Below are 12,884 nucleotides of genomic sequence, written 5' to 3'. Positions count from 1 at the left end.
GTAGTAAATATTATCTAAACTCACCACAGAAAGTTAAATCTTGCAATTTCAAGTAGAAGAGCATGCTTAACAACTTTTTTTATTCACTATTCATTCTTTGAATGTGAGCATCGCTGGCTAGGCCAGCATTTGTTGCCCATATTTCATTACTCCAAATGGCTTGCTAGGCTACTTCAGAGGAAATTTAAGACTCAACCACACTGTTGTGGGCCTGGAATCACATTTAGCCATGCCAGGTAAAGGTGGCAGATTTTCTTCCCTCAATGACATTAGTGAACAGATGAGTTTACGACAATCGATAGTGATTTCATTGTCATTAGTCATCTTTTCATTCCAGATCTTTACTAAGATCAAATTTCAAGATAAACTGTAGTGGGATTCAAACCCAAGTTCCTAGAGCATTACCCTGGGTGTCCACTTGCCCAGTGTCAATACCGCTATGCCATTTCCTCCACTAAATGTTAAATGTTTACTATTGCCAGTTAACTTCTCTGACATTGAAAATCAACTATTACAAATGTAAGTCACATTCCTTTCAATATTAATTGTTAGACATATTCAAACTGAAAATTTAAAATATCTGCTTTTTTATCAAAAACTTCACCTTTTTTTCTCTCACTCTTTATCTCATATTTTTTCCCTCCCTTTGGGAAGGATATTTTCGCTCCTCCTGACAGCAGAATCTTCCCAGCCCATTTAAGTTGACCCTCTCCATGGTGGGCTCCTGGGTAGTGGGGCCAGTGAGTCATGCAGTAGTCTATAGACTTTGGTGGGACCAGAAGATCCCATTTGCAGCCAATGGCTATCAGTATCCACTATAGGAAAAGATGCTGTGCGGGTTGGGGGAGGGGAGAGGGTTGGGGGAGGTGGAGAAGAGGTTGGAATGGGGAGAGTGAGGGGGGGGAGTGGTTGTTGGAATATTCCAGCCTTTGTTTCAATTATTATAAGAACATAAGAAATAGGAGCAGGAGTAGGCCAACTAGCCCTTCGAGCCTGCCCCGCCATTCAATAAGATCATGGCTGATCTGCCGTGGCTCAGTTCCACATTCCCGCCCTCTCCCCATAACCCTTAATCCCCTCTCTTACCAAAAACCCATCAACCCGCGTCTTAAAAATATTTAGCGAGGTAGCCTCCACCACTTCAACGGGCAGAGAATTCCAGAGATTCACCACCCTTTGAGTGAAGAAGTTCCTCCTATATATACTAGTTTGACATTGAATTCACCCATTATATGTTCTTCTCAGTCCTTGCACTGTTCTTTTCTCAATTCTTTAATCTCATTGATTAGCACAGCCCTGTTCATAAGTTCATAAATTCATAAGATATAGGAGCAGAATTAGGCCATAGACCGCCAAATCTGCTCCTCTGTTTTATCATGGCTGATATGCTCCTCATCTCCATTTTCCTGCCTTCTCCCCAAAAACCCTTCAACCTATTACCAAGTAAAAATCTGTCTAATTCCTCCTTAAATTTACTTACTATCCCAGCATCCACCGCACTTTGGAATAGCAAATTCCACAGATTCACAACCCTTTGGGAGAAGTAGTTTCTCCTTAACTGTTTTAAATTTGAAACCCCTTATTCTAAGGTTATGAGCTCACACCCTAGAATGCTCCACAAGAGGAAGCATCCACTCCATGTCTACTTTATCCATACTTTTATCATCTTGTATGTCTCAATTTAATCTCCCATCATTCTTCTAAATTCCAGAAAGTATAGGCCTAAAATGTTTAATCTCTCTTCATATGACAAATCCCTCATCTCTGGAATCAACCGAGTGAACCTCCTCTGAACTGCCTCCAATGCCACAACCTTTCCTCAAATAAGAGGACCAAAACTGTGCACAATACTCCAGTTTCGGTCTCACCAATGCCTTGTATAATTGCAACAATATTTCCCAACATTTATATTCTATTGCTTTAGCTATAACTGCCAACATTCCATTCATTTTTTTTATTATCTGCTGCGCCTGCAAGCTAGTTTCTGTGACTCAAACAAAGACACCCAGATCCCTCTGCACCAGAGCACCCCGAAGTCTCTCCCCATTTAGATAATAAGCTGCCTTCCGATTTTTCTGACCGAAATGCATGACCTTGCATTTATCCATCTGCCAAATTTTGGCCTACTCTCCTAACCTACATCCATTTGAAAGGTTCTTATTTCCTCATTGCAACTTACTGTCCCACCTATTTGTGTCATATGCAAATTTGGCTATAGAGCCTTTTATCCCAGTGTCCAAATTGTTAATATAGATTATAAATAACTAGGGCCCAAGGGCAAAACCCTGTGGCACCCCTCTAGTTACTTACTGCCATCCAGAAAAAAAATTTATCCCCACTCTCTGTCTTCTGTCCATCAGCTAGTCACCTATCCGAGCTAATAAATTACCCCTAATTCCATGTGATCTAACCTTGTGAATTAACCTTTTATGTGGCACCTTATCAATTGTCTTCTAGAGTCTAGATATACAACATCTGGATCCCTATTAGCCACTTTGCTTGTTACATCTTCGAAGGACTTTAGCAAATTAGTCTTAGAGTCATAGAGGTTTATAGCCTGCAAACAGGCCCTTCGGTCCAACATGTCCATGCCACGCTAAGCTAACCCCAATTGCCCGCATTTGGCCCATATCCCTCTATACCCAACTTATCCATGTAACTATCTAAATGCTTTTAAAAGACAACTTATCCATGTAACTATCTAAATGCTTTTTAAAAGACATCGATGTACCCACCTCTACCACTACTTCTGGCAGCTTGATCCAGACACACACCACCCTCTGTGTGAAAAAATAGTCCCTCTGGACACTTCTGTATCTCTCCCCTCTCACCTTAAACCTATGCCCTCCAGTTTTAGACTCCCCTACTTCTGGGAAAAGATATTGACTATCCAGCTGATCTATACCCTCATTATTTTATAGACCTCTATAAGACCCCCCAGCCTCCTACGCTCCAGAGGAAAAAGTCCCAGTCTAGCCAGCATCTCCTTATAACCCAAGCTATCAAGTCCCGGTAGCATCCTGGCAAATCTTTTCTGCACTCTTTCTAGTTTAATAATATCCTTCCTATAACAGGGTGGCCAGAACTGCACACAGTATTCCAAATTTGGCTTACCAATGTCTTGTACAACTTTAACAAGATGTCCGAACTCCTGTATTCAATGTTCTGTCCAATGAAACCAAGCATGCCAAATAACTTCTTTATCACTCTGTCCACCTGTGACTCCACTTTCAATGAGTATGAACATATACCCCTAGATCTCTTTGTTCTGTAACTCTCCCCAACACCCTACCATTAACTGAGTAAGTCCTGCCCTGGTTCAATCTACCAAAATGCATCACCTCGCATTTGTCTAAATTAAACTCTATCTGCCATTCATCAGCCCACTGGCCCAATCGATCAAGATCCCGCTGCATTCGGAGGTAACTTTCTTCACTGTCCACTCTGCCACCAATCTTGGTGTCATCTGCAAACTTACTAACCATGCCTCCTATATTCTCATCTAAATCATTAATATAAATGACAAGTAACAGTGGACCCAGCACTGATCACTGAGGCACACTGCTGGTCACAGGTGCTGCTTCCAGATCTCAGTGGGTCATGGCATAAAAAGGCCGATTGACTACTGATGTTAATCATACTGTCCCTCAGAAAGGCGCAAGTGGTTACCAATGAGGGGATGTGGTATCTATGTTAGTGATGTCAAGTGAACTTACAAAATTGAAGGCAATTTTTTCAAAGATTTTCCATAGCATGAACATACAAACTAGGAGCAGGAGTAGCCCATTCAGCCTCTCGAGCCTGCTCTACAATTCAATAAGATCATGGCTAATCTAATTGTAGCCTCAACTCCACATTCCCACCTACCACGGATAACCTTTCACCCCTTTCATATCAAAAACCTACTTCTGCCTTTAAAATGTTCAAAAACTCCACTTCCAATGTGTTTTGAAGTAATTAGTTCCAAAAACCCACTAACCTCAGAGAGAAAGGTTTCTCCTCATCTGTCTTAAATAGGAGAGCCCTTATTTTTCAACAGTGACCTCTCAATCTAGATTCTCCACAACACAAAACATCCTTTCCACAAGACTCCTTCGAATCTTACGGCCGAAACCTCCTCTTAATCCTCGTCTGTGGCTGAGATTTTCCGTTGGTGCTGAAAGTGAATGAAGTTTTGGCCGGAATGCCAAATTTTCTATTCTCACTCGCAACAGGACTGCCCCAGATGAAACGGGAGGATCCTGCCCTTGAGGTTTCAATCAAGTCACCTATCACTCCAATGAATACAAGCCAACTTTTCTTCAAAAGACAATCCACCAAATCTAGGTATAAGTCGAGTAAACTTTCCTTATCGCTTTCAGTACTCAGTGAAAGTACTTGTAACTTAAGGCAACCCTTTTGACAAAATTATATTTACGTATTAAATTTACGAAACTGATGAAAGCATTAATGGATTCTTACTTGTGTCACTGAAGTAACAGGTTTTGTGCATTTTTCCTATAAAGAGCTCCAGTCCTATGATAGCATAAATGATGATTACGAACAATACCAGTAGAGCAATATGTAGAAGCGGAACCATGGCTTTGATGATGGAGTTCAAGACAACTTGTAAGCCTTTACATAACAGAGACAACAACTTAGTTAGATGTAAGATAATGACTATAACATATCTTAGAAAAAAGAACAGATGAGGAAAGAATTGCTATGACATTACAAAAATAACCATAAAGATATCTGCTGGTTGATATTTCTAACTAATCTGTTCAATAGGAATGCATGAAGTTAATCTGGATATACAAAGCAGAAAAATTATCCATCAATAAGGGTGGCATGGTAGCACAGTGGTTAGCACTGCTGGTTCTCAGCTCCAGGGACCTAGGTTCGATTCCTGGCTTGGGCCACTGTCTGTGTGGAGTTTGCACACTCTCCTCTTGTCTGCTTGGGTTTCCTCCGGATGTTTCAGTTTCCTCCCACAATCCAAAGATGTGCGTGTTAGGTTGATTGGCCATGCTAAAATTGCCTCTTAGTGTCCTGAGATGTGTAGGTTAGAGGGATTAGCAGGTAAAATATGTAGTGATATGAGGTAGGCCTGGATGGGATTGTGGTCGATGCAGGCTCGATGGGCTGAAGGGCCTCTTTCTACACTGTAGGGTTCAATGATCTATGAACATATTTACATAGAAACATAGAAGATAGGAGCAGCAGGACGCATTTGGCCCTTCAAGCCTGCTCCACCATTCATTACGATCACGGCTAATCACCCAACTCAATAGCCTAATCCTGCTTTTTCCACATAACCTTTGATCCTATTTGCGCCAAGTGCTTTATCCAGCCGCCTCTTGAATACATCCAATGTCTTGGCATCAACTACTTCCACAGGCTCACCACTCTTTGGGGGAAGAAATGTCTCTTCACGTCTGTCCTAAATGATCTACCCTGAATCCTCAGACTGAGACCCATTGTTCTGGACTCCCCCATCATCGGGAATGTCCTCCCTGCATCTATCCTGTCTAGATCTGTTAGAATTTTATAGGTCTCTATGAGATCCCCCGTCATTCATCTGAACTCCAGCCAAAACAATCCTAACCTAGTCAATTTCTCCTCATACATCAGTCCCGCCATCCCCAGAATCAGCCTGGTAAATCTATCCCCGGAATCAGTCTGGTAAACCTACAGTATCTCTTTGTGTGGCCTACGATGTTCTTTCTTAAACGTAGCTAATCTACAACATAATTGTGAATTTTAAAATGTTTAAAACAAAATTATTCTATCTGAAACATTTCAATTTGCAACGCAATAATGTAACAACCAATGGCCGAGATTCTCCAAATTCATTTACCACTGCTGCTAGCGAAAATTGAGAATTTGGCACTCAGCCAAAACTCCACTCATTGGAGCAGGACCAGAGAATTCTGGCCTATATGTGTTTCAATTTCCTTAAAGATTAGTTGGTGGGAAATCTGAAGTAAACCCCCAAGGTTTGTTGACAGGGGCACCGAAAGATAGGCAGGAAGGGGAGACTGACTTAGAGGGACAGAAGGGGGCTGGCAAGGTGATAGTGGTAGGGGATGGGAGGGTCCGAGGTATTGATAGGAGGTTCTGTGGACAGAGGCGCGACTCCAGGATGGTGGTCTGCCTCCCTGGAGCAGGGATAAAGGATGTAACGGAAAGGGTAGAGGGAATTTTGAAAGGTGAGGGGACCCAGGCAGAGGTCATAGTACACGTAGGGGAGGGGGACATAGGAAGGAGGAGTAGGGTAGAGGTCCGTAGGCAATTTGGGGAGTTGGGGTCCAAACTAAAGAGCAGGACCTCCAGGGTGGCACTCTCTGGATTGCTGCCCAGTACTAGCAGGGCAAAGAATGATGAGATCATGCAGTTGAATGCATGGTTGAGGGATTGGTGTAGGGTAGAGGGCTTTACTTTTGTGGATCACTGGGAGGTGTTTAGGAGAGAAGGGCAACTGTACAGGAGGAGTGGGGAGAATTTGAACGGGAGGGGAACTAGTGTCTTAGCGGGGAGGTTAGCTGGGGTGTTCAGGAATGGTTTAAACTAATAGGGAGGGGGGGTGGGGAGGTGGCTGGGAGAGAGTCGGGTGAAAGGAAAATTATCAGGGAGAAGGAGGTTCTGAGGGACACTCGTGGGTTGAACTGTGTCTGTTTCAATGCTAGGAGTGTGGCAGGGAAAACGGATGAGCTTAGGGCCTTGATGTTTGTGAGGCAGTTAGATGTGATGGCTGTAATGGAGACATGGTTACGGGAAGGGCAGGACTGGCAGCTGAATGTTCCTGGGTACAAGTGTTTTAGGTGTGACAGAAGAGGGTTGAAGAGAGGTGGAGGGGTGGCACTGTTAGTAAAGGAAAACATCACAGTAGTGCAGAGGGAGGACGATATGGAAGGGACAGGGATTGAGTCACTGTGGGTGGAGTTGAGGAATAAAAAGGGAGAGATCACATTGCTAGGGGTGTACTATAGGCCACCCAACAGCCCGAGGTCGGTGGAGGAAGGCATTTGCAGGGGCATTTTGGACAGGTGCAGGAAGAATAGAGTGGTTGTAGTGGGTGACTTTAATCTTCCAGGAGTGAATTGGAGGGGGCCTAGAGCTGGGGGTACGGAGGGAGAGGAGTTTGTGAAATGTGTTTTGGAAGGGTCGCTAGAGCAGTATGTAACTAGCCCGACTAGGGGAGGGGCTATACTGGATTTAGTGTTGGGTAATGAGCCGGGGCAGGTGGGTGAGGTAGAAGTAGGCGAACATGTGGCTAACAGTGACCACAAGTCCGTCTACTTTAGGATAAAAATGGAAAGGGACGAGTGCCGGCCGAACAGGAGTGTGCTGAACTGGGGAAAGGCGAGCTATAGCAGGATTAGGAGGGAGCTGCAGGACACTGATTGGGAGGGACTGTTAGCTGGAAAGTCCACGGTTGGCAAGTGGGAGGCTTTTAAGGGCAAAATGAAATGGTTGCAGGGGAGGTATGTTCCGGTTAAGCGGAAGGATGGGAAAGGTAGGATTAGAGAGCCGTGGATTACAGGGGGTATTGAAGACTTGGTCAGGAAGAAGAGGGAGGCGTAGTTGGGTCGAAACGACTGGGTACGGAGAGTGCGCTGGAGGAATATAGAGAGAGTAGGAGGGAGCTAAAAAGGGGAATTAGAAGGGCGAAGAGAGGGCATGAAATGGCTTTGGCTGGTAGGATTAAGGAAAATCCAAAGGCATTTTATTCCTATATTAGAGGCAAGAGAGTAGTTAGAGGGAAAATTGGTCCTCTTAGGGACAAGAGTGGAGAGTTATGTATTGAGTCAGAGGGAATGGGGGAGCTCCTGAATGAATACTTTGCGTCGGTATTCACGAAGGAGAGGGGTTCGGAATCGTGTGGTCTCTTGGAGGGAGCTGAGGATCAGTTGCAGGAGATATCTATTACGAGGGAGGAAGCGCTAGGGCTTTTAGGTAGCGTAAGGACGGATAAAGCTCCGGGGCCTGATGGTATTTATCCCAGGCTGCTTAGGGAGGTGAAAGATGAAATTGCTGGGCCTCTGGCGCAAATCTTTGTCTCTTCTTTGGACACAGGTGAGGTCCCAGAGGACTGGAGGGTAGCAAATGTGGTACCGCTGTTCAAAAAAGGTAGTAGGGATAACCCTGGAAATTATAGACCGGTGAGTTTGACATCGGTGGTAGGGAAATTAATGGAAAAAATACTTAGGGGTAGGATGTATGAGCATTTGGAGCGTTGCGATCTGATTAGGGATACGCAACATGGCTTTGTTAGAGGGAGGTCTTGCCTTACGAATCTGGTGGAATTCTTTGAGGAGGTGACAAAAACGGTTGACGATGGGAGAGCCGTTGATGTCATCTATATGGATTTCAGTAAGGCGTTTGACAAAGTCCCTCATGGTAGGCTGGTAGGAAAGGTTAAGGCGCATGGGATACGAGGCCAGGTAACTAGGTGGATTGAGAACTGGCTGGGTAATAGGAGACAGAGGGTAGTTGTGGAGGGGACCTTGTCGGGCTGGAGGCCAGTGACCAGTGGTGTGCCGCAGGGCTCAGTACTGGAACCTCTCTTTGTAGTATACATAAATGACTTGGAAGAGAGCGTAGGTGGTGTGATCAGCAAGTTTGCTGATGACACCAAGATGGCAGGGTTGGCGGGTACTGAACTGGATTGTCAGGTGATACAACAGGATATAGATAGGTTGGTGCATTGGGCAGATAGGTGGCAGATGGAATTTAATCCTGACAAATGCGAGGTGATGCATTTTGGAAGGAATAATGCAGAGAGGAGCTATGTGATAAAAGGTAGACCGATTAGGAGTATAGACATACAGAGGGACCTGGGAGTGCAGGTTCACAAATCCATGAAGGTTGCGTCACAAGTGGAGAAGGTTGTTAGGAAGGCTTATGGAATGTTAGCCTTTATAGGAAGGGGTATAGAGTATAAAAGCTGCCGCCTAATGCTTCAGTTGTACAGAACGTTGGTTAGACCGCATTTGGAGTACTGCGTCCAGTTCTGGTCACCTTACTACCGGAAGGACGTGGAGTCTCTGGAAAGGGTGCAGAGGAGGTTTACCAGGATGTTGCCTGGCATGGACGGGCTGGGTTACAAGGAAAGGTTGGAGAAACTGGGACTATTCTCCTTGGAAAGACGGAGATTGAGGGGGGACATGATAGAGGTATATAAGATACTGAAGGGAATAGATGGAGTTAATAGTGAGAGACTGCTCCCTAGACTGGGTACAAACACGAGAGGTCAAGATTTAAGGGTGAGGGGGGAGAGGTATAATTTGGAAGTGAGAGGAAGGTTCTTTACGCAGAGAGTTGTGGGGGTATGGAACACGCTACCGAGTAGGGTGGTGGAGGCAGGAACGTTGGACTCGTTTAAGGTTCAGTTAGATAGACACATGAGTGAAACGAAAATGGAGGGTTATGGTAGGGGCTATTAAATAAGGTTAGAACCTCAGGAGACACCGGAAAAGCAGGCTTGTAAGATTAACGTTTTTGTCTTTTTATTCCACAGGTGGAGGTCCACCTCGTGTCAAACGAGGGGCATGCACACGGTGGGTCGTGCGTGGACTGCTCTTGGAAGTTCTGGGAGTGGCCTAGTACTTCGTGTCGGTGTGTGTGCTTGATCCCGGACCGGTAGACGGGCGCCGCAACAGCTCAGTGACTAGCACTGCTAGCTGTGCAGATACATGGATTTGGGCCTGTGTCTGTGGGAGTTTGCGCATTCTCCCTGTGGTTGCGTGGGTTTCCTCCAGGCGCTCTGGTTTCCTCCCACACCCCAAAGATGTGCTCTTAGGCTGATTGGTTTTACCAAATTGACACTATTCTCCCCTGAATCTGGCTAAGTTAGGGGTTCCATTCGTAGACATGCAGGGTAGAATAGGTGTAGGGTGATGCGGCGGCGCGGGCTCGTTGGGCCGAAGGGCCTGTTTCCCGTGCTGGATTGTTCTTTGTTTAAAGTAAAAGAACCAACTTCAGTAGACTTACTCTTTAATAATATGAGAAATTGTCATGTTTTTGGAATTCATATAGATAGTGTCTAGTATTATAAAGCATATCAAAAAATAATGTTTGATCAGAACATTACTCAAATGTAATAAAGCAAACTAAGCATTAGAATTATTTTGACAATAACATTGGCAATTCTATTTCTTTGTTGCTAAACTGAGTTATTTCGTATATTCGGCATAGGATCCAAAGAATCATAGAATCCCTACAGTTCGGCCCATCAAGTCTGCACTGACTCTCCAAACGAGCATCATACCATCTTCTCCCTTCCCCCCACATTCCTGTAACTTTTGTGCATTTGCCATGGCCAATCCACCTAACTTACACACATTACATATGTTGGACACAAAGAACAAACAAAGAACAACCCAGCATGAGAAACAGGCCCTTCGGCCCAACGAGCCCGCGCTGCCATTTCAACAAGGCATTTTCCTACACCTACCCTGCCCCGTGTGTATGTGAATGGTACCCCTAATGTAGCCAGATTCAGGGGAGAATAGTGTAGGGACATTATGGGGCAATTTAGAATGGCCAATTCACCTCATCTGCACATCTTTGGACTGTGGGGGAAACCAGAGCACTCAAAGGAAACACAAGCAGACACGGGGAAAAATGCAAACTCTGCAGTTACTTGAACCCAGATCCCTGGCGCCATGAGGCAGCAGTGCTAATCACTGTTCCACCGTGCCACTCAGTTAGTTGAAGAGATAATATTCAAATCCCAAACTAGATTAAATTTGGTAAACAATTCACATTTTTATATTGCCTATATGCTACAGGCAAAATCTGCCGCTAAGGCACATAAGAAGATATGAGGTCAGTTGGCCAAAGTCTTGGTAAAAGATGTAGGTGCAAGAAGTGTCTTAAAAGAAAATGAGGTCGAGGCAGAGAAGTTTAAGGAAAGAATTTCATAGCTTATGGCCTACAGAGTAGAAGACATAGCCCCCAAAGTATGAGTAAACAAAATTCAGAGTCTACAACTTGGCCAGTAGTGGAGGAATGTAGACTCCTCAGTTGGCTGTATGACTGGAGGAAGTTAGAGAAAAAGAGAGGGATCAATCAAGCCAAGTTAAAAATAAATTCTGTTTTTAAAACGCAGAAACTTACTTGGTACTCCAGAAACAAGTCGTAAAGGTCGCAACACACGAAAAGCTCGGAGGGCTTTAACATCAAAACCACCTGAATGTTTGCCACCAGAAGTTGCCTGTCCATCTACGGTCTCTGCTTTGGTTAGTTGTTCCAAAACAACACTAAACAAGCTGAGATAAAATTAAAAGTACATAGAATTAGTATACCTTCAATCAGTTTCTTTCTTCATTTTAATGTGGAATGGTACATCATTGCTGTTTTTATACTGTATGATAGATGTTTCATCATCACTGCCATCTGAAAATACATTCAAAATAATTTTTCCAAAACTTTTGAATGTTGCTTATTTGGAAGATAAAGCAAATATGATAAAAATGCATGTCTTAGAGCATTAAAACCAGTTTTAAATATACCTAATTTTCATAAATAGGGATGCATCCAACTAATAAACTGACAAAATAGTTTCTGCACACATTCGTCAAACATAAAAAAAGCAGCGTTAACTTTTCATTAAAATCCTTTCAGACATAAAAGACAAAGTAGGTCAGCAGTCAGTTCTCTCACTGTAGTCATAAATACAAAGTATCCTGGTGAAAAGTATTAAGTATCTCTATATTGTAATCTTAATATTCCAATGTTTTCAGATGAAAGTAGAACTTCACTGGTTAGTAGCATAACCCCAAGTTGCGTATGATTTTTCCACCAGAGGGAGCAACATTCACAGGCAAATCCATTGAACGTAAGAACATAAGAACATAAGAACATAAGAAATAGGAGCAGGAGTAGGCCATCTAGCCCTTCGAGCCTGCCCCGCCATTCAATAAGATCATGGCTGATCTGTCGCTGCTCAGTTCCACTTTCCCGCTTTCTCCCCATAACCCTTAATCCCCTCTCTCATCAAAAACCCATCAACCCGCGTCTTAAAAATATTTAGCGAGGCAGCCTCCACCACTTCAACGGGCAGAGAATTCCAGAGATTCACCACCCTTTGAGTGAAGAAGTTCCTCCTCAACTCCGTTCTAAACCGCCCCCCTTTTATCTTGAGGCTGTGCCCCCTAGTCCTACTGTCTTTTTTGAGCGGGAAGAGTCTCTCCACCTCTATCCTATCCATCCCATTCATCATCTTATACGTCTCAATGAGATCTCCCCTCATTCTTCTAAACTCTAACGAGTACAAGCCCAGTTTATTCAGCCTCTCCTCATAGCTCAACCCCCTCAACTCCGGTATCAGCCTAGTAAACCTCCTCTGCACTCCCTCCAAGGCCAAAATATCTTTGCGCAGGTGCGGCGCCCAAAACTGCACACAGTACTCCAGCTGCGGCCTCACCAATGCCCTATACAGCTGCAGCAAGACCTCCCTACTTTTATATTCAATCCCCCTCGCTATGAAGGCCAGCATCCCATTCGCCTTCCTGACCACCTGCTGCACCTGCAAGCTGGGTTTTTGCGACTCATGCACAAGAACCCCGAGGTCCCTCTGCTCCGTCGCCTGCTGCAGTTTTTCGCCCCGTAAGTAATAGTCCTTCCTACCATTCTTCCTACCAAAGTGGACCACCTCACACTTGCCAACATTAAATTCCATTTGCCATTTCCTGACCCATTCGCCCAGCCTGTCTAGATCCTTCTGCAGACTCTCCACACCCTCCGCACAATTTGCCGTTCCCCCAATCTTGGTGTCGTAAATCAGTACCTTGACTTTTAGGTGAAGGAGTAGCAAGCATTTTTTTTGTGGAGAGGAAATAATGAGTTTTTAAAAGGATTGGCGAGGAAACAAGAAAATGGGTTAACGGAGTAATAAT

At 44.3% G+C, this 12,884-nt stretch overlaps 1 protein-coding gene across 1 annotated transcript in view; it reads right to left on the bottom strand.

Moving 5' to 3' along the window:
* Positions 1 to 12,884, bottom strand: part of LOC145337704 (voltage-dependent L-type calcium channel subunit alpha-1D-like) — a 651,603-nt gene that overhangs the window by 337,080 nt on the left and 301,639 nt on the right. Inside the window, exons 5-6 of the mRNA XM_080182539.1 lie at positions 11,104 to 11,255; positions 4,462 to 4,614 (exon numbers count right to left, since the gene is read on the bottom strand). Of these exons, the coding sequence (XP_080038665.1) occupies positions 4,462 to 4,614; positions 11,104 to 11,255 (305 nt within the window). The remainder of the gene's footprint in view (positions 1 to 4,461; positions 4,615 to 11,103; positions 11,256 to 12,884) is intronic.

Source organism: Carcharhinus amblyrhynchos, chromosome 3 (assembly GCF_965287045.1).
Source record: "Carcharhinus amblyrhynchos chromosome 3, sCarAmb.v2.hapA, whole genome shotgun sequence".
In the NCBI taxonomy this organism is placed as follows: domain Eukaryota; kingdom Metazoa; phylum Chordata; class Chondrichthyes; order Carcharhiniformes; family Carcharhinidae; genus Carcharhinus; species Carcharhinus amblyrhynchos.
This window is presented reverse-complemented; position numbering and strand designations above follow the sequence as displayed.